We start from the raw sequence: 23,914 nt of genomic DNA, 5'->3' as shown, positions 1-23,914 counted from the left end.
TGATTTTTTTATTTAGGCTTTTAATAATGCTTTCTATTAAAAGCCATCTATCTACGCAAAAGTAGACCGCGATGTAATATGGTTCTTTTGGTTAAACATCTTAGGGTTTATAATCCCGTGATATTATCGAAAAATATATTATAATACGTTATTTATGTGACCAGAATAGAAATCATTTCTTTGGCCGCATCTTAGGCCTTCTTTGCCAATAATTTGCATAAAATTAACAATTAATAAACGTCAAATCGACTAGAAACTCGACTCATATTGGGCCTCTTGTTGGCTGTTAGCGAAAAGCGAAAGTTGACAAAATAAACCTGCAAAAATATTCGATTATACTATAGCAGTCATTAAATTGATATTTGGTTATGTCTCGATTCAGGGATTGTTTGTCAAAACCGTATCAACATTGTTCTACATTCTTTGTATGGTCTCATAATGATTTATTTTAATAGCTTCTCTTGGATTAATTTACCTATTAGATAAATTGTAGATATCTAGACTGTATGTTCTCAACAACTTTTCTTAGTATATGTATTTATCAATTTATGTTTCATCCAAAGTAGGACCATCCAAATACAAATCGATAGTGACAGATTTTACACCCACATACATTGAACTGAAAATGTGAACGTGAAATTTATTTAGATTGTCGAATTAGGTATATTTTTCTGTTACCAAGAAGGTTTATAAAGTACTAGCTTTCCACCCGCGGCATCGCCCGCGCAGTCAAAGAAAAACCCGCATAGTTCCCGTTCCCGTGGGATTTCCGGGATAAAAACTATCCTATGTCCTTTCTCGGGTATCAAAATATCTCTATACCAAATTTCATGCAAATTGGTTCACTAGTTAAGGCGTGATTGAGTAACAGACAGACAGACAGACAGAGTTACTTTCGTATTTATAATATTAGTATGGATATTGAACATGTATGTATAATATAGTCTATACCTACTTATTATTATCTGTGACGATGAGGAAAACAACCTTGAACGCATTAATTAATAGGAATTATAAGTAGCCTGTTTGTTTAAAATGGTCCAATTAAAAATTCTCATTTTTTAATTGTAGTCACACTTGAAAAGCCAAATAAAGAACAAAAATGCTTTTATGGATATAATTAAATTGATAAATTGAAAAGGTGTCAATCGTCATCACAATACTGTTGTTTAATTTTGATTGATATAAATCAATAATGTCAGAATAATCAAAAATAAATAATAATGAGCAAGAATTCGTCGATAAGAATTTTAATGATACTCAAAAAACTTGGTGTGAAATAAGGACAAACAAAAAAATAACAATTTTTTTTATATATCTACATAGCGTTAAATTGTTGCAAAAAGGTTTATGTAACCTCTTCCTCACCTTACTGCTTCAATCTCTATGAAATGGGTAATGAAATTAAATGAAAGATGTCTTAGATTAAGTTTTAACAATGTACACAAAATCTACTGTTCTACCTTATTTTAAGACTTCTAACTCCATTCTTAATTTCTCCATACCACCACACTTGACATGTTTGTATTGTCACACTCTCTCATGGCCATTAGAATTCAGATAGTTATAAAATTGCTTCTTACACAACCGCGTAAGGGTGCATAATACATAAGCATAATATAATTGTAAACACGCCCTGTCGTCGTCAGGTTAAGTTGTTGCAGCTAATCCATCAAAGGCTTCTCGGTTACGCTTACTATTTATTCGTAATGGTATTATTTCAAGATCTATTTAGCAAGCACAGAATACTAACTAGTAGCTAATATTAAAGATTGTGCTAATAAAAGAAGGTAAGTGTAATAGTATTGTGGTAGGCATAAGTATGACTATGCAATACAGCGGATACAGGATCTCATTTTATGTGAAAGTTGTTTAATAACGGATTTCTTTAACAGTCACTAATTTAAATATTGATTTATTCATTTGCTTTAAATAGAACAAGAATTTAAATATAGACACTTTAAATAATATATATATATATATAAATATAAATGCTTTTAAAATAATATATAAAGAAACTATGTTTAGAAGTTTTTTTTTATTTATTTTATGCGTAAACTTGTTTTTTTATTAATATAAATAGCTCATCTGCGACACTTTTATAATTAACATCTATCTTAATGTAGGAATCTAGATATTTTATTTAAATTCCTTTCAAAATGAATATATTAAATACATAAGTCTCTGTTTAGGTGCACGTTTATGGGTTGATAAATTCACAAATAATGCAATACTTAGTTCGTTTTACAAACATTAAAATTGCAATAAGAAATTTTAATTTATTTTATTTTTAGAATTCCAAAACTGATATTATGTAAATAAAAAGATGTTATTTCGTCTCTATATTTAGTATGCACTCGACGATTACAAATTATTTCATAGAACATTTTCATTGATAACGAGTACAATCTATACTTTATAACTATACTAATAGCTGAAGAGTTTGTTTGAACGCGCTAATCTTGGGAACTACTGGTCCGATTTGAAAAATTCTATCGGTGTTAGAGAGCCCATTCACCGATGAAGGCTATATACCTAATATAGGCTAAATATCATCTCACTAAGACCAACAGGAGCGGTCAGCGGAGTACTGGGTGTAAAACCGTGGAGCACAGCTAGTACTCAATATATTGTTTACCTATCACACAGCTACTGAACGGATCTCATTAAAATGTTAGCGCTGTTGTTTCGAAGGCTGTCGCCGATCGATTATGATGATCTCATTGTTTGTACAATCAAGGAAATAACTATCTCACAGTTGACCGTGTATTTTGTTAATATGTTAATTTCTTTATATAAATGTTTATGCATGCGCTGCATCCTTCGAACTATCACTGCGAACTGCGAAGACAGGCGGTTCCGATATTACCGTGGTTCCGATTTCGGTTGCTAAGCGATCTACAAATAGCACTTATTTACTCTGCTCATTACTAGTGAAATTATTTAACAGCCTTAAGATAAAAATAAACACTCGCGACTTTGAGTAGGCGTTATTCACATGTAAATAAAATAAAGTGTCAGTGACTTTTAATACGAGGTAAAACACATGATATAATTGAATGCAAAAAGGAAGTGTATCGATGCAATTATTAAAAAAATATTTTCGAATTCAAGACCAATTTAAAAATAGAATTTGGAAAGGACAGATAAAACGATAATTTTAAATTGTTTTTTTTTTAATTTAGTCAAAAGGAGTTTTAATATTGTTTTAATTAAACGCCTTGTTCTCAAAGATGTGATTATGTCAGGAAATCACATTTCAATATATTATCTTTCCAAGTTTGATACAAACCTTGCCGGTGTGGGACTAGCATGACATCAGAGGTTACGACTGTGACATTGTATTTTTATAATAATTGTATGCATTTGTTACGCAATTGCCTATTCTATTAGAATAATCATATCTATCTATACTAATATTATAAATGCGAAAGTAAGTCTGTCTGTCTGTTACTCAATCACGCCTAAACTACTGAACCAATTTTCATGAAATTTGGTATGGAGATATTTTGATACCCGAGAAAGGACATAGGCTTTTGGGGATTGCGTCATTTTATCCCGAGAAAATGACGCAATCCCGGAAATCCCACGGGAACGGGAACTATGCGGGTTTTTCTTTGACTGCGCGGGCGAAGCTGCGGGCGGAAACCTAGTATTAGATACATAGATAGTAGATATACATTTAGGAATTAAAAAATGCATTTATATGTGCTAACTTCAATAAGTAAATAGGTAGTCTGAAACTAAATTGTAAATTTCCGAAATTTGAATATTTATGTTTATTTATATTCAGTTTGCTATGTCACGATCAATTAAATACTAATTAATTAATTACTATTCGAATATAATTGCGTTTATATATGGATAATCATGTTCAATAGTTATTCATATAAAGACTGTAAGATGAAAATGTCTGTTTATTAGTTGTTTAGATTGAATAACTTAAGTTATAGTCCATTCAATAAAGGATTTACTATTTGCTCAAGCCGGATACGAGTCTTGCTAATTTGTATTTGTTCAACTGTTTTAATATTTTAAAAAAGAACATAACATGTCCATCTATTGATAACTATTTACTGTTTAAGTGTTTAGTCTGTGTATAAAACAGTCTTACAGATTATTTGTTATGCGTTCACAAATTTTTTATTTTGACTATTAAGATATTATCATATTCATAAGCTTTTGAAAATGAAAAATAAAAATGATATACGACACACGTCGACTATGTTATCTTTTAATATATTTATTAATTATTATTTATACGATGATGACCGTTTCTTCTGCTAACAAAAGTTTAAGCATATATTAACAACTAGCTTCCGCCCGCGACTCCGTCCGCGCGGATGTCGGTCTTCGCGTGGATGGTTTATTTCTCCATTTTGAGTAACTCTGACAATGACATCTTATAAATATCTATTGGACCCAAATACGGCTAGGCCTATAATAATAGGCAACGTGTGTTCGCGATTCTACAGTACAACATCTATGGAAAAAACTGAAAAATTAAGATTAATTTTTTTTCTACTTATTTTCCCAGGATAAAAAGTATCCTATTTTACGCCCAGGATAATAAGGTATAGGAATACCAAGTTTCATCGAAATCGAACCGTTAGTTTTCACGTGATGCACATACAGACAGACAGACAGACAGACAGATAAAAAATTTTTTAATCACATATTTGGGTTTGGTATCGATCCAGTAACACACCCTGGTATTTATTTTTTCAATATTTTCAATGTACAGAATTGACCCTTCTACAGATTTATTATATGTATAGATATAGATTGGTGGCTCGTGGTTTGTGAAATGTTGTTATATTTGCATCATATATACGTAACTCAGATATTTAAACTTTCTCATCAAACGATAGACCTAAAAGTCTAAATATTTTAGTCAAAGCTATTAAAATACTGGACTACTTCGCATGTCTGTTTTCTATTGCGCAAGATTTCGGAAATTTGAGTGCCTTGAATATTTAATTTAGCTAATTTAATATAATAAATAATAATAGAGGAGGTAATAATAATAATAACTTTTATATATAAACGGCAACCAGAAAGCAATTTCCTAAAAGATTATGTGGGACATGTTATCGCGGAATGAGGTCAAAGAACTTCCTGTGCAAATATATTGTATTGCAAATAATCTATACATATAATAAATCTGTAGAAGGGTCAATTCTGTACATTGAAAATATTGAAAAAATAAATACCAGGGGGTGTTACTGGATCGATACCAAACCCAAATATGTGATTAAAAAAATTTTTGTCTGTCTGTTTGTCTGTCTGTCTGTCTGTATGTGAAGGCATCACGTGAAAACTAACGGTTCGATTTCGATGAAACTTGGTATAATTATACCTTATTATCCTGGGCGTAAAATAGGATACTTTTTATCGTGGAAAAATACGAAGAAAAAAAATAATCTTAATTTTTCAGTTTTATCCATAGACGTTGTTCCGTAGAACCGCGAACACATGTTGCTTATTATTATAGGCCTAGCCGTATTTGGGTCCAATAGATATTTATAAGATGTCATTGTCAGAGTTACTCAAAATGGAGAAATAAACCATCCACGCGAAGACCGACATCCGCGCGGACGGAGTCGCGGGCGTAAGCTAGTTCTTAATAATTGTCAAACTTATAAATCTTCAATACTCATATTATTGTAAAGCACGTACATTTTTGATCAAATGAAATACTCCTTTTTTACTAAAGCCTGTTTTTAGAACCAAAATTTATTACCAAAATAACATTTATAAAAAATACGTATGCCAATTAATTTTGTACATTTAAATTATTATACATATTCTTAGTTTATCTCTATGTGTGTGTGTTGCGTGTAGAGTAAAACTAATTTAAATTCTACCATTTTAAGAAATTACATATTTTGATCTCACTGTAATTTGCACTTGAAGTAGGGATATCAATTAAAGTTATAAAGTTTATTATATGGACATAGTCAAATGGTTCTAGTTTAAATATTCGATCGTAAACAAATAAATATCGATAAGAAATAAAGGAGAATTAAAAGATAAACAGAATTTGTATCGAAATCTGCTGTCTGTTATCTTTAAATTTAGGTGAGATTCCATATAAAACCAATGAAACTGAAAACGGGTAATTCACGTATAAAAACTTGGAGCCTATTGTTAATGTAAATGGACGATAAAATTTACAGCCCTAATAAATAACTAGGTATCCAAGATTTCTATCTCACATTTGATTGCTCGTTAAGCCTAGTGTTTAAAAGTCGAAATCCCCCTTTTTAAGCCTAAGTGTAGAGTTGCGAGTGATCAGGCGTCGTACCCAAGATCTTTAGGGCTTTGTCAGATGGAACGCGTTTTAAGCGCGCGTCAGAGCGCTAACCTGACGCCGCGATATGACTCCATGATATTGTATTGTACGCGCTATTGGCTCTGTCAGATTGACCCTGATTTTAGCGCACGTTAGAGCGATGTCAATCTGTTTGACGTTATGTTATCGCAACACGATTCGGCATCATAGCGTGTCGTAAGGTAAGCATTCTGACGAGCGCTAAGAACGCGTTCTATCTGGCAAAACCATTACGGTAGGTAGCAATTTGAAGTCATTGCTACCGAGCTAGACAGGACCGGTCCATAAAGCAATTAAGTGACACAGTAAAAGTACCTATTATGTATAATATTTTTACTCGCCCCGACAGTTTGCGTTAAGAAAATTGTACAATCTCTACATTTTAAAATAATATCTGGCAATCTCTGTGCAATGAGGTTTTATATTTTCATTTAATCACCGCCGCTGTAGTGTTTTAAAAATTGTATGTAGATATTAAATTAATTCTATAGATACTTTCGACGAAAAGAGTCAAACAAAATAATATACATGCCTAATGTGTTCTACAAAACGTTAAAAAAATTTACATATTCACAACAACATTTGGAAATTTTTTGATCCATTTCACACATTTTTTAAATAAATAATGCATGGTTTCTAAATAGACTAATTATTAATTACCCGACTACGGCAAAGCAAAAGGAGGGTTATGATTTTGACAGGCTATGTATGTATGTATGTATGTATGTATGTATGTATGTATGTATGTTCATCTGTTCCCTCGTAACGTCTAAACTACTTATCAGAATTTGACAAATGACATATCATTAGAAGCGTCTTAATTGTCCGCTGGTTATAGGCTATATGGGGTTTCACAAAATCTAATGTGGCGTCCTCTATCGGACAAAACATACAGAGTAAAAAAATAAAGTTAAGATAAATATCCCGAGTTTGGTATAATTTGAAAGCGCTTTCCTTGTACATTTTGAATATATATATATTACTAGCATTTGCTCGTGACTTTACCTGTATTCATGGGCTGATTGCATATAATTCACATCTTTTCGTCCATAGCTTCTTTATTAGTTCATCAGTTTAACTTTTGTTAATATTATGCCCCCAAATACACTTTAACACCAAAATAGTACAAATAATATAAAGTGAAAAAACTAAAACCCAACTACGACAATAACCGGCGCTGAAAAAGTATAAAACAAGATTTCAGAATACTGAACTGAACAAAGTTGCTAATGTAGTTGCAAGTAAATGGACACAGTAGACTCTACCAAGATGCCTTCGTTGTAAATTGACAATTATGTCATACAATACTATTCTGAAGTATGCAATATTCCACTATGTAAAGATAAATTTTCATGTTTGGAAAGGCGTAGTCACACGTTGTTGAAGTGCTACGGTAGATAGGTATATTATGTAACGTGTGACTACGCCTTTCCAAACATGAAAATTTATCTTTACATAGTGGAATATTGCATACTTCAGAATAGTATTGTATGACATAATTGTCAATTTACAACGAAGCCATCTTGGTAGAGTCTACTGTGTCCATTTACTTGCAACTACATTAGCAACTTTGTTCAGTTCAGTATTCTGAAATCTTGTTTTATACTTTTTCAGCGCCGGTTATTGTCGTAGTTGGGTTTTAGTTTTTTCACTTTATATTATTTTAATTTAATTACCTATCTAATGATATCCTGTGATCAACTCTTGTTAAATCCTTGTACAATGTACATACCCATTACCTACATCTAAGCGATGTGTATTACGGACTTTAAAAAGTTATGTCAGCTATTTGAGTGATCTTTAGTGATTAGATGAAATCGTGTTACCGCAAAGTCAAGGCATTTTATCGCAGTCATGATCAATACTGTCCAAGTGTCCATGGCTAGCTTGCTTACTGAGAACATTACTGCACTTTTAAATAAGTTGTTATATTTCATTGTAGTATTGGTAAAGAGATTTATTATTTGTACTCAAATAATTGCATAAAAACAAGATATTCGAGTCGTACGTTACAATGGAAGTAAACTTTAAATTGTAAAATAGAGAAGCATAAAATATCAGTTATTGTTTACAAAAACGTTGTTGCAATAATATTATCAAGTTATTATACGCATCTAGCTATATCTATACAAGTAATTCCACAATACGTTGTTGATAAGAAATAAAAAACGTAAATACGATAGCGTCTTATCTTGCTTGCTTTTTAATACCACGTAAGTTAATCTGCCAGTACGAATGCAATAATTTATGCATGAAAAATTGCAACCTCACAATATTAGTTGTAATGTAAGGAGATGAAGATTATAATATTAAAACAACGTCGTAATTTCATATAGAGGATCTAGCTTTATCTACGACAGGTGCGACTAACCATTTATGGTTTACCAACTTTTTTTAAGGCACTCGGAGGCATTTAAAATGTCCTGTACTGCAATGGAGCAGAGTCCAAAATTAATGTGGAAAAAATTGTATGCGAAGATGCGTCGTTCCCATGCCATCGTCGCGTACTGCACGAACTTTTATTTTTTTTAAACAAGTCTACAATAAGATTCTGGTTTTGCAAGACAACTCGTATTATCGATCCTCGATAGTGCATTCTTGATTTTATTATCAAATATTTTTGTTTTAATTTTTTTTTCGTGACTAGGTATAGGTAGGTAGGTAGAGAAACATGCAATTAAATTTTTAATTGTTGAATTTAAAGCGAAACTATTAAGTAAATTAATTTCAATGTCAACAAAATAATTACTAATTATGACATTGTATGTGCGCCAATTATATCCCAATTTCCAGTTTAAAATTCGAAATCTTAATAAGTATCTTCTTAATTAATTTTATTTTTCGTTGGTTACAACATAAGTGTACAGCTTTTCTATATGAAGTGTAAACGAGAATAGTAGGTACTGGTCAAAATATATATCTGTGGTCGTATGAAATAAACGTCCCAATCATATGTCCCGAACTCCCGAACTATGTAGAGATGCAGTGGGAAAAATGCGGTTTATTTTTTGCTTGCTTGTTTCGCAAAGCCCCTGAAGCAATTACTATAAAAAAAATGTAAATGCCCTCCGTGACTAGGACAGCTTCTTGTGACCTTGACGGCGGCCATTTGCTTTTTTTCGCGCGCGTTCAATGTTGCCAGCATGACGGTGTGCGGTGCGTTCGCTTTTACTTTTTTATTTTTTTAAGAAGGCAACTCGTTATGCAACTTCTTTTCTTTTTTTTGTGGAATGTTATCCGCAAATTGTTTAATTTCCTTTTTACTTATGATACTTATTTAATTAGTATTCATTAATTACAAAGGTATCTATAGAATGGGTATTCTAATTTAATTCATAAGTCCCAATATAATAATTTTCTATAAATTAATTAATAAAAAAAATATATTCTCATTGAATAAACATTTCATCAAACAAGAAAAAACATTGTTTACATACACGCAACACACGCACACATGCAAAAGGTATAATTATTGGAACATAAACAGAAGCCCTACGAATGCCTACAATGGCATAACAAGATCTAGGTGAACATAAGCACTAGAGACTAGACTATAATCGACGTTACAGAATACTGTAAACAAATTAGGTGTATTACTGGGATTGAAAATTAATATAATTTGAATCGTATAAAATATTTATCGTCTCTTTCCACTTATAGCTCACATCGCAATATTCATTATTCAATAAAAGACTGTAGATAATAAATTGTGGCTTGAATAAATTTTGTTCTTAACGTATTCAGCTATATAAAAACAGTATAAAAAATAGCAAAATATACCTACACAATTATCTATCTACAAAAAGAGATAATCTTCACTTTGATTGAGATAAGACTATTTGACGGATTCAATTTTGTTGCGATTTTTTTTCAATGCTTAGATTAGATTCCGATAATACTTATTTACCGTTATTTTCACCATATTTCTAATATTGACGGGACTGATATTAATCTAATAATATAACTTTGCTCTTATCAATAAAGTTTTCAATAAAGAAAAACCGATTCAATCTAACGCTATATTGAAAAGACATGAAGACAGAACTTATGTTTTCAAATCAATACACTGAAAGGCCAGCTTAAATCTTGCATTTTATTAATATTAAATATTTTACATAGATTACATTTTTCAAGTAAATGAATATTATAATTTAGCCAATTCGATTTTTAACAAATAGTATAATTTTTCCAAGACAGATCATTTCGCATACATGATAACACTAGTTACATTATTACAATTGGCTCATCCAATTTATTTTTCTTTCCACGTGTTAGTTCGTCCGTAAAAATATGTGTACATGGTGAACCTACAGTTTGGCAAATGACGTATGTTATCAGCAAGCGATAATCCTCTTCCTCAACTGACTGCCACGTTCAGGGGCTTTGGATGAGTTTCGCTATCAGAGCGTTAAGATTATTGACTAAATTCTCAATTAATAGACGCTACCTGATATGATACTGAGAGAGCATTCTGTTTATTTTTCGTGTATTTGAAATGTTATCCTTGTAATTTGCATGAAGAAAATAAATGTTATTGCAGATATTATTCTCTTAGGTTAGTTGACATTTCGCAAGTTGGGTTTACTTAAACGAAAGCTAGAACATCGAATTATCGAAATTGAATTGAAATTAATAGTTCAATTAATATCTCTAATGAGCTCGTGAAAAATCTTAAGTACTTCACCTTAAGTTTCTCCCCACCGTTATAACAATTCGACGGACTTGAACCATGCACTCTTCCAAAACTTCCAGATCTTCACTGAAGCACCCATTTTTCTATGATGTCGTGACAATGCAGTGGGTACTTACAGTAACATCGTTAGCACCACATTCAAGGGCACAAGTACTAAAGAAACATCTACATTTGACACTCCGCAACATTTAGAAATGCACCTTAGCGTCACAGATTTTAGATATTATTTCCCTTATGTCCTCTGAGTTTGTGACAGATTGAATAAACTGCTTGACATAGTTTCATGTTTCGGGTCAGACGGGTGCCGGTCCCCAGTAAACAAATGCCTGTTACGACATCATGGGTTTGAAAAACCGTCTTCGCCTTTATGTTGATTGAATTTGGTAACACTTCGTATGGATTCCCTTTCATGAAAAACACCGTAATGTGGCGAAAGAATGACATTGATTCAAATTTGAATATATTATGTGATCGTGAATGTAGAAAGGCTATAAATAGAATCAAAAATATACGAGTGGATAATAAAAATAGTTGATAGTGAAATTATAATATAAAAGATTTAATTGGTACTTTATAGTTGCAGCGTGAAATTGTTATGGATTTAGTGACTCATTATTTGGCATAGTGAGTAGTGACTATTAATGGTTTGATTGTGTCCTTTATTAATTGTATCCTTTATTGCTCTTTTTGAAAATGTCTTGCTGCTATAATAAATTTATAAGTTTACAGTAAAATTCTAATAAGAACGAGTACGACACATGTAAAGCCTTCTAAAGCAAACAATTACATACTCGTATAACATCGAAATGTTTTCTTAAACTCAATACTGGATACGAAGGATGTTTTCGAGTAGCAAACATAATTTAAACAAAGTCAATGAGAAGTGGGGGTTGATAACATCGCATCGGGCGCCATCTACAATTAACATATGAACAGAAACTCGAGATTCCGTCTTGACATTGTAATCTCAACAAAGCACTGACCTGAGTTATCAGTGATTTTTACGTACAATGAATAATATTTTAAAAGCATATTTTCCTTAACGTTATGTGATGTTTAACAATTGGATGTTAGTATATTATGTTTACGGTTCACGAATTATCAATACATCTGTGTTATCTAAATGTTAAGAAAATACACGAAAATATAATTTATTTTATTCAATTTTATAACAACGATTGCTACATTTTTGATAAAAACATGGCATTAGCCATTAATTTACAAAAAATAATAGGACACGTGACTTTTTACGTGAAACGTTCAACACATGCTTACGTCACTAGTATTTAATATAATTATTCGGTTCTAGTAACGAAATAAAAATACCAAACTATCGGCAATTGCACGTTTTTTTCTTGATATATTCAGTAAATTATCATCTCATCAATATGTGAGGCTACTTCCCATTTGGTAAACTTCCCATTTCGTAAACCTCAAACTGTACCTACTAAAAAGTTGCGTTTGGTAAACATTATACATTTCATACATTTAGTCCCATTTCGAAAACATTTCAATAATTTTTTGTGTTATATCCCATTTGGTAAACTTTCAGATGAAATGGGTACAGTCAAGTAAAAAAAGAAAAACGAAACTAATGATAACATTGTCATTTATTTTGTTAAATATTTTTAATCACAGGTACAATAGTCGGATTATGTGTACGTATGCCATTTACACATATTGATATTTAAAAACAGAAATAAAAAGTGGGGTGTACAAATAACTTTCATAAAATTTAAGAAAAATCACAGTTCGATTTGACTATTTCGATGACAAGTTTTATTTTTTTAATAACAATTAAGTCAATCTAGATGCGAAATCAACTTATATAAAAAAACAATATATAATAAGTTAAACCCGGTAATAGATATAATTTACGTATACTTACTTATGTCTATCTCATTCACACCTTTTGTTTAAAACGATGGTAAGGACAATAAATCCCTACCTGAGAACCCGCTCGGTGCTTCTTTTGCGGGAAAAGCACGTGGTATTTTTAGTAGCATCGTGGTATTTTTACAGACTTTAATACGTTTTCTTTACTTCTTCTTGATCAGCCATTCTTTTTGATGGTCGAGATACTATCTCAAGACTGAAGCATTTAAAAATATATACATCTCTAATTTAATACTAATTTGACACTGACTGTACCGTACAAAAATAACAATACTATAAACAAAGTTTACCAAATGGGATTAAATGTATGAAGTAACGAAATGTTTACCAAACGCAACTTTTTAGTAGGTACAGTTTGAGGTTTACGAAATGGGAAGTTTACCAAATGGGAAGTAGCCATATGTGAGGGCCAACATTCGGTTCATTTTTATTCCTTCCTCGAAACAGTTGTACGCGAATTAGCGACAAAAGTGCCACACGATTTGAATGAATTTAATATCATCAGCTAATATGATATCTGCTGGAATCGGACGTAAGCAATGCAAAATATTATTATTGGAATAAATTACATGCTTATTACACAAAAACTTACGTAAATTTTTGTGGCAAAATGAAGGCTTACACTTGACTCTACTTCATAGGTACTTTCATAGGCATATTTTCTTGTGATTATTTTGAAATTTATTTCTTCATTATTTTATGTCCTTGACCTTTGAGGTCTTTCTTGGCTTTGGCTTATTTCTTCATTGAATTATAACTTCCGTTAAGAAGGTTTACATGTCGAAGTTTGAAATTTATTAGATAATGGTAAGTAGGTAACAAATAACAATATAAAATGCTAGTCCAATCGATAATTTTATAAAACGTAGGTACCTATTATGTGTATTAAATATTACTCAAGACCGACACAAAATTATCTAACTATTCATATAATATAAGGCAATTAAAATGTATTATAATATGTATACGTGACATAAACATAATATTTAAAATTATTCAGGGTAGAAAAGTAAAATTAAGCCTATTTAATTTTTGACAGATTTGCTCTCGTAATTTAAACGGTTCTTTGTTAATAGCTACTTACAAAATTATCAACTCAATTAACAACTAGCAAGTACTAATTAAATATGACAAGATCCGATCATTTCAAGGAATCCTGTCAGAGTTTTTCAAAGCATTATGGTGTCAATCAAAATTAAGCAACGAGTAGGTATAAAACAAATCGTTTATTTTGTATAATGACTTTAAACGGAAAAGTTGTCGCATTATCGAATTATTACACAAAATTTATTTACCAAACCTTCTATATAAAATGCGATACATTTTAGAACAGGCTTACTTTGTACACCAATTAAAATATGCGCTACGTCTCAACAAATAAATGTAATGCTCTAAACGCCCACACTAATGTTTGTGTTAACGCACACTTGCGGTTTCCTTATCAAACAGAACACACACACGGGTGTGCGTGTGTGCGCGGATGACGTCATGTACGATTGTCATCGCAGTCACGGCTAACGAGCACTCGGTCATCGGACACACGGTTCGATTTTGCGCACAAACGTTCCAAATCATTGTTGATGTTATTCCAAACTTAATTGTCAGCCATGGAGTCTGCCGTACTACTATAGCACGTGGACGAAACGAGTCAACACTATTGTAAGTGCTATTTTTTTTTTTAATTGATTTTCTATTAAATAAATACAAAGAGAGTTATAAATCTAATAAAATAGGTAATATGGTTACATAATTCGTAAGCTAAACAACTTTCGCTTTCACTGAACTTGACATAGGTCAAACGGTTCCATGATGACACTCGAGAACCAAACAACCGAAGAAGATTTTAAGGGCTTGTTACAGAACTGTGGGCTCTATCGCATTGCGGGCACGTTGTTTTTTGCGTATCAGTAAAATTTAGCACTTTTACCTTCCGCAAGAACGCTTGAAGGACAGCCCTCGTTTCGGGTCTCAGGCCTCTTTTTCATTGGGAAGTGACACGCTTGGCCGCGAGACCTTGCCCCCCTCTGCCTCCCCGGGCTCAGCTGACGTCACCCGCGCCATCTTGCTAGTGACGCGTTGCCTGGCAACCAAACATACGTTTCGCAGACGAGCTGCGAATATTTCATTTGCCTGGGCTTTTTGCTCGTAATTTTAATGCGATTAAATACAAATAGGGATCGTTATTTACTAACGTTGATTTTTTTTACATAATATTAATATTTAAATTTACGTTTTACTTACCTTTCCTAATAGTTTAACAATAGGTGGAGAGATTTCCTAGTAGTAGGTCTTTCAAAATCCAAGGTAAAATTCTAGACCGATTTTGATAAAACTTAACAAATGCGAATTGGATCCCAATAACGTCAAATGATTCTGAAAAAAGTAATTCATAATAAATGTAATAACTTAATACTCTAAATAAATTCTATTGAAGTGAAACTTCTTTATCTTCTAATCTAAAAAATTAGTGTAACATTTTTATTTTTTTCGTTACACGTGACATTTTTCCGTTACGCGCCATTTTTTTCTTATCCCTACCACGCGTGATTCGACGTATTTCTGTAAAGTTGCATATATAGTAAATTATTTTTTGAAAAATAAGGTCATAAAGAAGTTTCACTTCTTACGTGTGTACACTAGTACACGCACACTATTTTTATTATTGGAGATAATCCAGCTATTGAAATATGATTTTCCATTCTAAAAGTCACGCTAAAAATTTAATAAGTAGACCAGTTTCTCAAAGAAGCTCTTTCAAAGCTTCGCAAGGCTAGAAGCGTTTGATCAGCTTAAAACTGAGTCTTACCAGTAATATTAAATGAGGATCTTGAAACTAGTTAAAATCTATATTATGATTACTTTATATTATTGTTTTCAGTCATGAAAGCTATTTAAAAATAACTATGAATATGAAATAACTATAGGTATATAAACGAAATTGTTCAGTCCATTTGTTACGTAAATGTTTACACAACAAATACTTATAAAAACAATACCATAACATGAATATCTCATAATAATTTCATATTATGTAAAGTAGGCATGCGACAAAGCATCGTTTTTGTTATTTATATGTATAATTACCTTAACACCTTTTTTAATTTAAAATTAATATCTATTAAAGTTTCCTTTAGAAAACAATTAAATACAACAATAGGTACTTACTTGTTACTAGTCCATTAAAACATAGCATTAAATAACAAGTAATTAACAGTAAATTATTCCGAGAAGATTCTCGATTTATTATAATTTCGAAATTAAAATTTCTCTGATAAATCGTCATTGTACACGTCAATTTTCATCGCGGAAATAATTGCGTGCTTTGATTAATTTTTTCAACGTGACGTCATAATATTATAGACTCGAAGTGCACCCAATATTACGCCTACGCAAATTAACTGAACCTGAACCTTGTGTAAATGACAGTTGAATTCATTTTCAATTAGTTTTCACATCGCAGCGTGGGGGTAAACTTTGTTATTTATCCTAGCCAATATTTGTATGCACCCGTGTGACGCCCACGACAAAGACAACAAAAACGTAAATCTTGTATTGTTGTTTAAAGCTTTATACGTAATTTTATTTTTAATTAAACACTTTTTATGGATTATTAATTGCTCACAGCGCACAATTAAACAAATTCTTAAGTAACAAATAAAAAAAAAAGCAACAAAATCAATTTAAATAAATCTACACTAATATTATAAAGATGAAAACTTTGTTTGTTTGTTTGTTTGATTGTAATGAATAGGCTCATAAACTACTGGACCGATATTGATGAAATTTGGCACAGACAATCTTTAGACCCTGAGAAAGAACATAGGCTATTTATTGCGAAATATGTACCACGGGCGAAGCCGGGGCGGACCGCTAGTAGTAGATATAGGTATAAGTAGATTACGTAAAGTACGTAAGCATAGTTATTGATTGTAGCAGTTTTTTGATTTACAAGCTTGATTTTTATATCGCTAAACAATGTTGCTGATTAATAATATTATGGCAAAAAGTGTAATTCGACGATTACTTTCGCACAGTAGCTTTCAATAAAGGCATAACTTTGTCTCTAATACTAATGGATTGCTATTAGGCTCTGGTTGATATAATCAACTCAACTAGTTCTAACAACGTGTACAGGGATTGTAATGCACTGCCGACTAATCCCTTTGAACTTTATCACAATGGAATAGAGCTTATATTGGAAAACTGGAGGCTTACGCGTGGGCGACTTCCCCGTCCCTGCAAGGTCACACGCGCCCGGCAAGGGATGGAACAAATATAACAGGTGTTTGTGAAAGCCTGGAAAACGGAATCCGCTCATACGTTTTGGTAAACATGATGGATGTACGACGGTTTTAGGATGCTTTTAATCGACAGGCATTGTTGTTTTGAACCTACTAGGCATATGTAAATTGTTTTTCTATGCAAACGTATAAATACGTGTAGGTTACTACTGATTGACATGTCAACAGCAGAAGGGCAATTTTCGTCTGTAAGCCATATCAAAGCAGTGATAAGGAATGTATAACAGATTTCAGCTTAACTGAATCACAAAGTCAAGGCGACGTCCTGGCCGCGTCGTGGAAATATGAATTCTATTGTGTTCTATTAAGTGTGAAAATGAATAAATTATTGAATCATATTTGAATAATAAGGTTAAGGGCCCTTAGTAGGTGAACACGGAAAAATGGACTGTTTTCTATGAGCTATAATTGAAAATATTGAGGTTTTTTCGCACTGAAATTTCTAATATGTATTACAGAACGTATGTGTGATGGGATGACTGTTTCCAAAACACGATTGGAAAAATTTTGCTCGATAAAAAAAAATCCTGAAGTTACCTCTAAAATATCATATAAATGCTCATTACAACCGTATTTTACGATAATAATTCGAATAAAATCACAAGTACATAGGCATTTACCTTCTCGATTTCGTGACTGTTTTAGATTTAGAAAATACTAACTATTTTCATTCACTTTTTGATAAAAATGTGAATGGCGCTTACGATTTTTAGTTTCGAGCACGTTGATTCCATACTAAACGCGGACCCCCTCACCGCTTACCTCAGGCCCGAATAGCTGAATTTTCGCTGACCGCCTAACCCCCCTTAAATGTTTTATCTAGATCGACACCTCGAGTTGTATTTGTGCTAATATTTGTTATAGCATAGAACTTTGAATATAGTAAGTACATCACACTTAAATAAATATTAAAAATGTATCATTCAAGTAATTTTACTTCTACTACTACTTTACCTCTTCTACTTACTTATATACTATAATATAATATACCTTATTGCCTTTTTATATAATAACAATTGTTTTATAATAATTAATCAAAACTGAGTATACCAGAAAAGCGAAATGTTGAACATTATTTATCTGATTAATCTTTATACATTTTAATGCTGAAATGTAAACCACGTATTAATGTAAGCAATTACAACATACAATATTGCCAACGCCAGCGCACAAGGCTATTCGCTAAATTTAATTTAATAAGACCATAAGGATATCAACATAAATTTTTACCGGGTTACCGCGATCTTTCTCGCATATAATTCAACTTCCAGTTTTGTATGTAATTTAATAAATTGTACAAACAGCTATTTGTGCTATTTATATTGTAATGTAACCTTTAAAGATATACATGAATATCCACAAAAAATGTGATATGTATGTTGCATTGATTCTTGCGTTATCGTAGAATAACAATTAATGGCATCTATTTCAACGCTTCTATATTTAGAATTTTTATTTAATTCAGTGATTAAAGCAAGTCCTACTTAGGTACTGTCTAATCTATACTAATATTATAAAGCTGAAGAGTTTGTTTGTATGCTTGTTTGTTTGTTTGTTTGAACGCGCTAATATCGGGAACTACTGGTCCGATTTGAAAAAAATATTTCAGTGTTAGATAGCTCATTTACCGAGGAAGGGTATAGGCTATATATCATCACGCTAACACCAACAGAAACGGAGCCACGCGGGGCGCGGCTAGTTTTTAATAAAATTATTTGCGTATTTCAGATTTTCAGCTTTTGAATAACTTATTCGTTGGTTAACTAAGATTGGATTTATGTAGTAATAGAATAAGAGAATATCGAATGAACGATAACAAGAAGTTTAGGAAACACGCTAACTCAAAAACAAAATGAATTACCTAAATAAGAATGAAACAAGGAACAAGCAGATAATGTAATTGGAAAATAAAACGAGGTAAATATTTAATGAAGCTTTTATATAATACTAGCTTTCCACTCGCGGCATCGCCCGCGCAGTCAAAGAAAAATATAGCATAGTTCCCGTTCCCGTGGGATTTCCGGGATAAAACCTATCCTATGTCCTTTCTCGGGTATCAAAATATCTCTATACCAAATTTAATACAGTTTGGTTCAGTAGTTAAGACGTGATTGAGTAACAGACAGACAGACAGAGTTACTTTCGCATTTATAATATTAGTATGGATGATATAAAATGTAATTTTCCATGTGCGTCTGTCTCCTTTTTCCCGGACGAGCGTGGGCATCACACTGAAACTCAACTCCCACGTTTTTATCCACTGAAAAATCGAATCGATAGCGCCCTTTAGAATTCTCTCGATAAATAACGAGTTTTATACCATATTCTCTAGTGTATCCGCTTCAGTTATTCTTTTACTATTTTCTGATATTACATTTTTTTTTCGTGTACATTGGAAACATGACTCGAACACCGACAATTCAATTACTCATTTAGTTTTAACCTGTGTTCTTTAATGATCGGAAGTCCATATCAAAATCCTTATCCATATAGGAGTTGTATCACCTTTCAAAGTAATCTGATCACTGCTTTCTAAACTGATCCTCCTCAATCTATCGAAGTTAGCAACAAGAACCACAAGTTTTCAGAAATTGATTTCAAAAGCTCCTATTAGCATACGTATTTAAACGCAGATTGAACTGCGCTTGAAAGCCATATAAATATGTATATCTGAAGAGGCAGTAGCCATCGTGGCGGAACATTGAGGTCCATTGTTTGACAACCTCTCCTTTAAAGTACGTTGTGTGAAGGTTTTTCACGATTATACCCACAGTTTATGCTCTCATGCTTCTGTTATCCTTTTAAGGAAAAATTTAATGAGCCATAAGAAAAAAGGGAAGGCAAGGACGGTCAAGTTGGTTCCCTCCGCTGCTACTTCCAGTACATTAGATCACGAAAATACGCTTTCGTTTACACTAGCCGTACTGCAAATTAAGCAGACTTGAAACATGGACAATAACGCTACGAATGGCACAGTTGCAGTAATTTGGAAGTATCACGCTAACATTTTGAGGGCTTTTTGTTTCCCCTACTGCGTCATTTGCCATTCATGGAATACCGCAATGCCTTGTCACCTATAAACATACTGACCTCACGCTGTCCCTAGCGTCCCCTACAAAAGCCCTCTACATTGTGATTTCAAAGCACATAATCTAGAGGTAAGCGTTCATTAACATAATATCGACGTCAACTTTAGGTTCTTTAATAACTCTATGCTCGTGAAATATTTGAACCATCTACAAAAATTGTTGCCGTGTGTACATGCAATTAAAATGATAATAATCTACAATTTGCAAGTGTTTTTTGTAAATAAGAAATGGCCATGTTTACATAATTTTTAAATCAGTAAAGAGAAAGAACGTCACCGTCCTCTGTGTATTTTTAATTTTATTCTTAGGATATGTGTGATCGAACAAGGCGGTATTTTGTTTAACTTCAAAACGAGGCTATTTAAACTTGTATTTTGTGCCAATCAGTTACGTATCGACTTGCAGCAATTTCGTCATCGTTCAATGCATCGAATTATTTTAAGTAATTGGACTAAAATAAACACCATCAAAATCTTCATAAGAATCACACATCTGCTCTTTATCCCTATCAAATAAAATATTTATATTAGATATTAATGTCTCTTAAATATTCCACGAGAAGGAAATTAGATGTGGGAAATTTCCACTCTTTTACGAAATACTGCTATAGGTACTATAATATATTTACACGTTTTACATAGTTTTGCATAATGCCATAATTCTACACTATCTCCGCGATTATTATAGCTAACTGTTAGACATGGTAATGGTCACTTATCATCCCAGCTCCCTTGTTTACCCCGTCACATTAAGACCTACCTAGGTCATTAATAAAAGTGAATTCACTTGCCATTATGTCGCTGTTGACGCGCAGTGAAACAAACATGATGCATTACACGTTACTTTCTCCATTAAAACAACATCAGAACCAATGGATATTGGATAGCGATTACGTAAAAATCGAGGCCATGAGGGCTGGTGACGTATTATGTAAATCATCAGTTATCTCCATGCATTATTTCTATACTATATTTATTATATATACTAAGCTGAAGAGTTTGTTTGAACCCACTAATATCAGGAAGTACTTGTTCGATTTGAAAAATTCTTTCTGTGTTAAATAGCCCATTTATCGACGAAGGCTATAAGGCTATTATAATATATCGTTACGCTAAGACCGTCAGGAGCGGAGCAAAGCGGGTAAAACCGCGGGGTACAGTTAGTGGACAATATAATGCTCAGTTTCTTTCAATATATATTATGACGTATGAAATGACTTCTTTACTTTTTCAATCTTGCAATTGGCATCACAAGGACACCAAAGAACAAAATTGTTTAGGTAAAGGTTTTTGCAAATTGTAGAATAATTAATTAATTTTCACTTCACGTTATCTGCATTTATTTTCCGCGTAGAAAGACTGTTTATAAAACCGGAAGGTCTTGTTAATCCAAGGGTATTTTTAAATAGTTTTGCAGGAAATTATTTTTAAGTAATATACTATATCGAATGATTATACTAAAAATTAACTGTTATAATTAAATTCTTCTTATCTTGTGTCATGGAAGTATCTCTCAACACGCTATCAAGACAATCTCTTTATTGTAAAGATGTAAAGATTTTGTAATTAACATTGGTATCATTGTTAGCAGGTAGCAGCTGTTGACGACCACAGTAGCACGCCGTCCGGCCACTTTTATTCACACCCCCGCTCCTTTCACCCTCTCCAAGATTGCTGCCACCATGGGTCGGAAGAAAATACAAATATCTCGGATTACGGATGAACGGAATCGACAGGTACGTCATTTATTTTTAAATATTGAAGCCTACAGAAAAAAAAAATTTTTTTTTGTAAGCAACACTCACTTGATTTTTTGGTGGTTAAAATTTTGCCCACTTAATTAATTCTATAAACGTTATGCTACGTTACGTCTGGACGTTTTTATTATGTTAGAAAACATAACAAATTTAAATTTACTTAATGTTCTGAAAATATTTATCTTTTTTATTACATTTCTATGACGTACGCCTAAACGTAGTTGCTTATTTTCAACCTTAGGACCATATGCTACTAGTATTAACTTGGCCGTGCAAAAAATATTTTAATATATAAAGGGTAATTAAGCGCTAGTTCACAGCTTTATTCCTCCTTAATTAGTACGAAACAAGGTTACAAATGGAGTGACCTTAAGTTATGCTCCGACCCAACAGATGCGAGAGCGTATCAGGCCATTGCGAATATTATCTCGTAGGGACAATGACCGCGGGTACTGTAATTTATTAATTGTACGATTACACTATATTATAACCAACCAGCTTATTTAGAACTTCACAAGTTCGCCAAGTGTGATATCCGGTGACTTATGTCACTTTTAAATTATATAAACATTCGAAAATTGAACGCAAATTTCCAAGAATTTACAAAAACTTCTCTTTTCGGCACAAAAATATTTCGGGCCTTGAAACACATTTTTAATGACGTTAATTGAATGTAAGTTAAATACAATGTTGAAGGAAACTCAATGATTAAATTTATTATTTATCAAACAATGCGCTTTACATATAATGCGGAATATTACATTTTAATTCGTAACGATTCTGCGTAACCAATGATATATTAATTTTATTGTTCAGTCAATACAGTCGTACGCACCTTTTACTTACGTCGCAAATTCTTCGTAAAAATATTCCAGAAAGATCTGTTTTTAAGTAAATCAGCCGACGCGTTTTACCGTGCTTACTCATCCTGAAACCACAAGAAGGAATATTATAACGACGGCATTTCATCGAATCTTTTGTTTACGCAACCTAAACGTTTATTTGTACTTTCAGGTGACGTTCAACAAAAGAAAATTTGGAGTGATGAAAAAAGCTTACGAGTTGAGCGTCCTTTGCGATTGCGAAATTGCTCTCATTATTTTCAGCTCCAACAATAAGTTGTATCAATATGCTAGCACGGATATGGACAAGGTAATTGATTTAATTATATTAATCCAAAACAGATATCAAAATGTCAATTATTATTTAACAGGGCATAAATACGGTAGAAATGTCTGTGTGTATTTACTTAATGAATTGCAAACTTGATAGGTGGAGGCTACAACTTATTTAAAAAATGAAAAAACAATTATCATTAAAACAAAATTGTTTGTACGACATGCCTATTAATATTTTGAGCGGCGAAACACCGCTTTCAATGTAACAATGTCTTTATCGCAATTAATTTTGAGGTTTATCACATGTTTGTACCAGTTTTGAGTGGTCGCATTGAAATTGGCATCACAATACTCGTATTTTTTTTCAATCCAATTATATATTTCTTAAGTGCATTTATACAGTAAATACATGTAATAATATTTTAATTTCAGGTGTTATTGAAATACACAGAGTATAACGAACCGCACGAATCGCTGACGAATCGGAACATCATCGAGGTACATTAAGTACGGCGTCATCTGTGTGCCCGTGATCGCAATGCAATGTCCATGCAATATTGACTTATCCCATTAACCGCGTGCTTATACTCACAAAACCTTTTGCATACATTTGTTACTAAAAATGAATAGTTACGTGATATACTAATCAATATAAACTCGACAGAATCCCGAACCTCCAAAGACAATGTTCAATCCACATCGTAGATGCAAACATAGAATAAACACG

The 23,914-nt window shown here is 32.4% G+C and overlaps 1 protein-coding gene across 8 annotated transcripts in view; it reads left to right on the top strand.

Annotated features, from left to right (window-relative positions):
• Positions 1-23,914, top strand: part of LOC123691766 (myocyte-specific enhancer factor 2) — a 49,430-nt gene that overhangs the window by 19,400 nt on the left and 6,116 nt on the right. For 2 of the 8 annotated variants that reach the window (XM_045636351.1, XM_045636367.1), the window contains exons 2-4: positions 21,904-22,048; positions 23,084-23,221; positions 23,620-23,685. In XM_045636351.1, the coding sequence (XP_045492307.1) occupies positions 21,995-22,048; positions 23,084-23,221; positions 23,620-23,685 (258 nt within the window). In that variant the 5' untranslated portion in view covers positions 21,904-21,994. Of the gene's footprint in view, positions 1-14,460; positions 14,583-21,900; positions 22,049-23,083; positions 23,222-23,619; positions 23,686-23,914 lie in introns of those variants that run through there. The other 6 variants (XM_045636375.1, XM_045636345.1, XM_045636338.1 and 3 more) reach the window with 4 other exon arrangements.

This window comes from Colias croceus, chromosome 1 (assembly GCF_905220415.1).
Source record: "Colias croceus chromosome 1, ilColCroc2.1".
In the NCBI taxonomy this organism is placed as follows: Eukaryota; Metazoa; Arthropoda; class Insecta; order Lepidoptera; family Pieridae; genus Colias; species Colias croceus.
The sequence above is the reverse complement of the archived record's forward strand: the minus strand, read 5'-3'. Positions and strand labels throughout refer to the sequence as shown.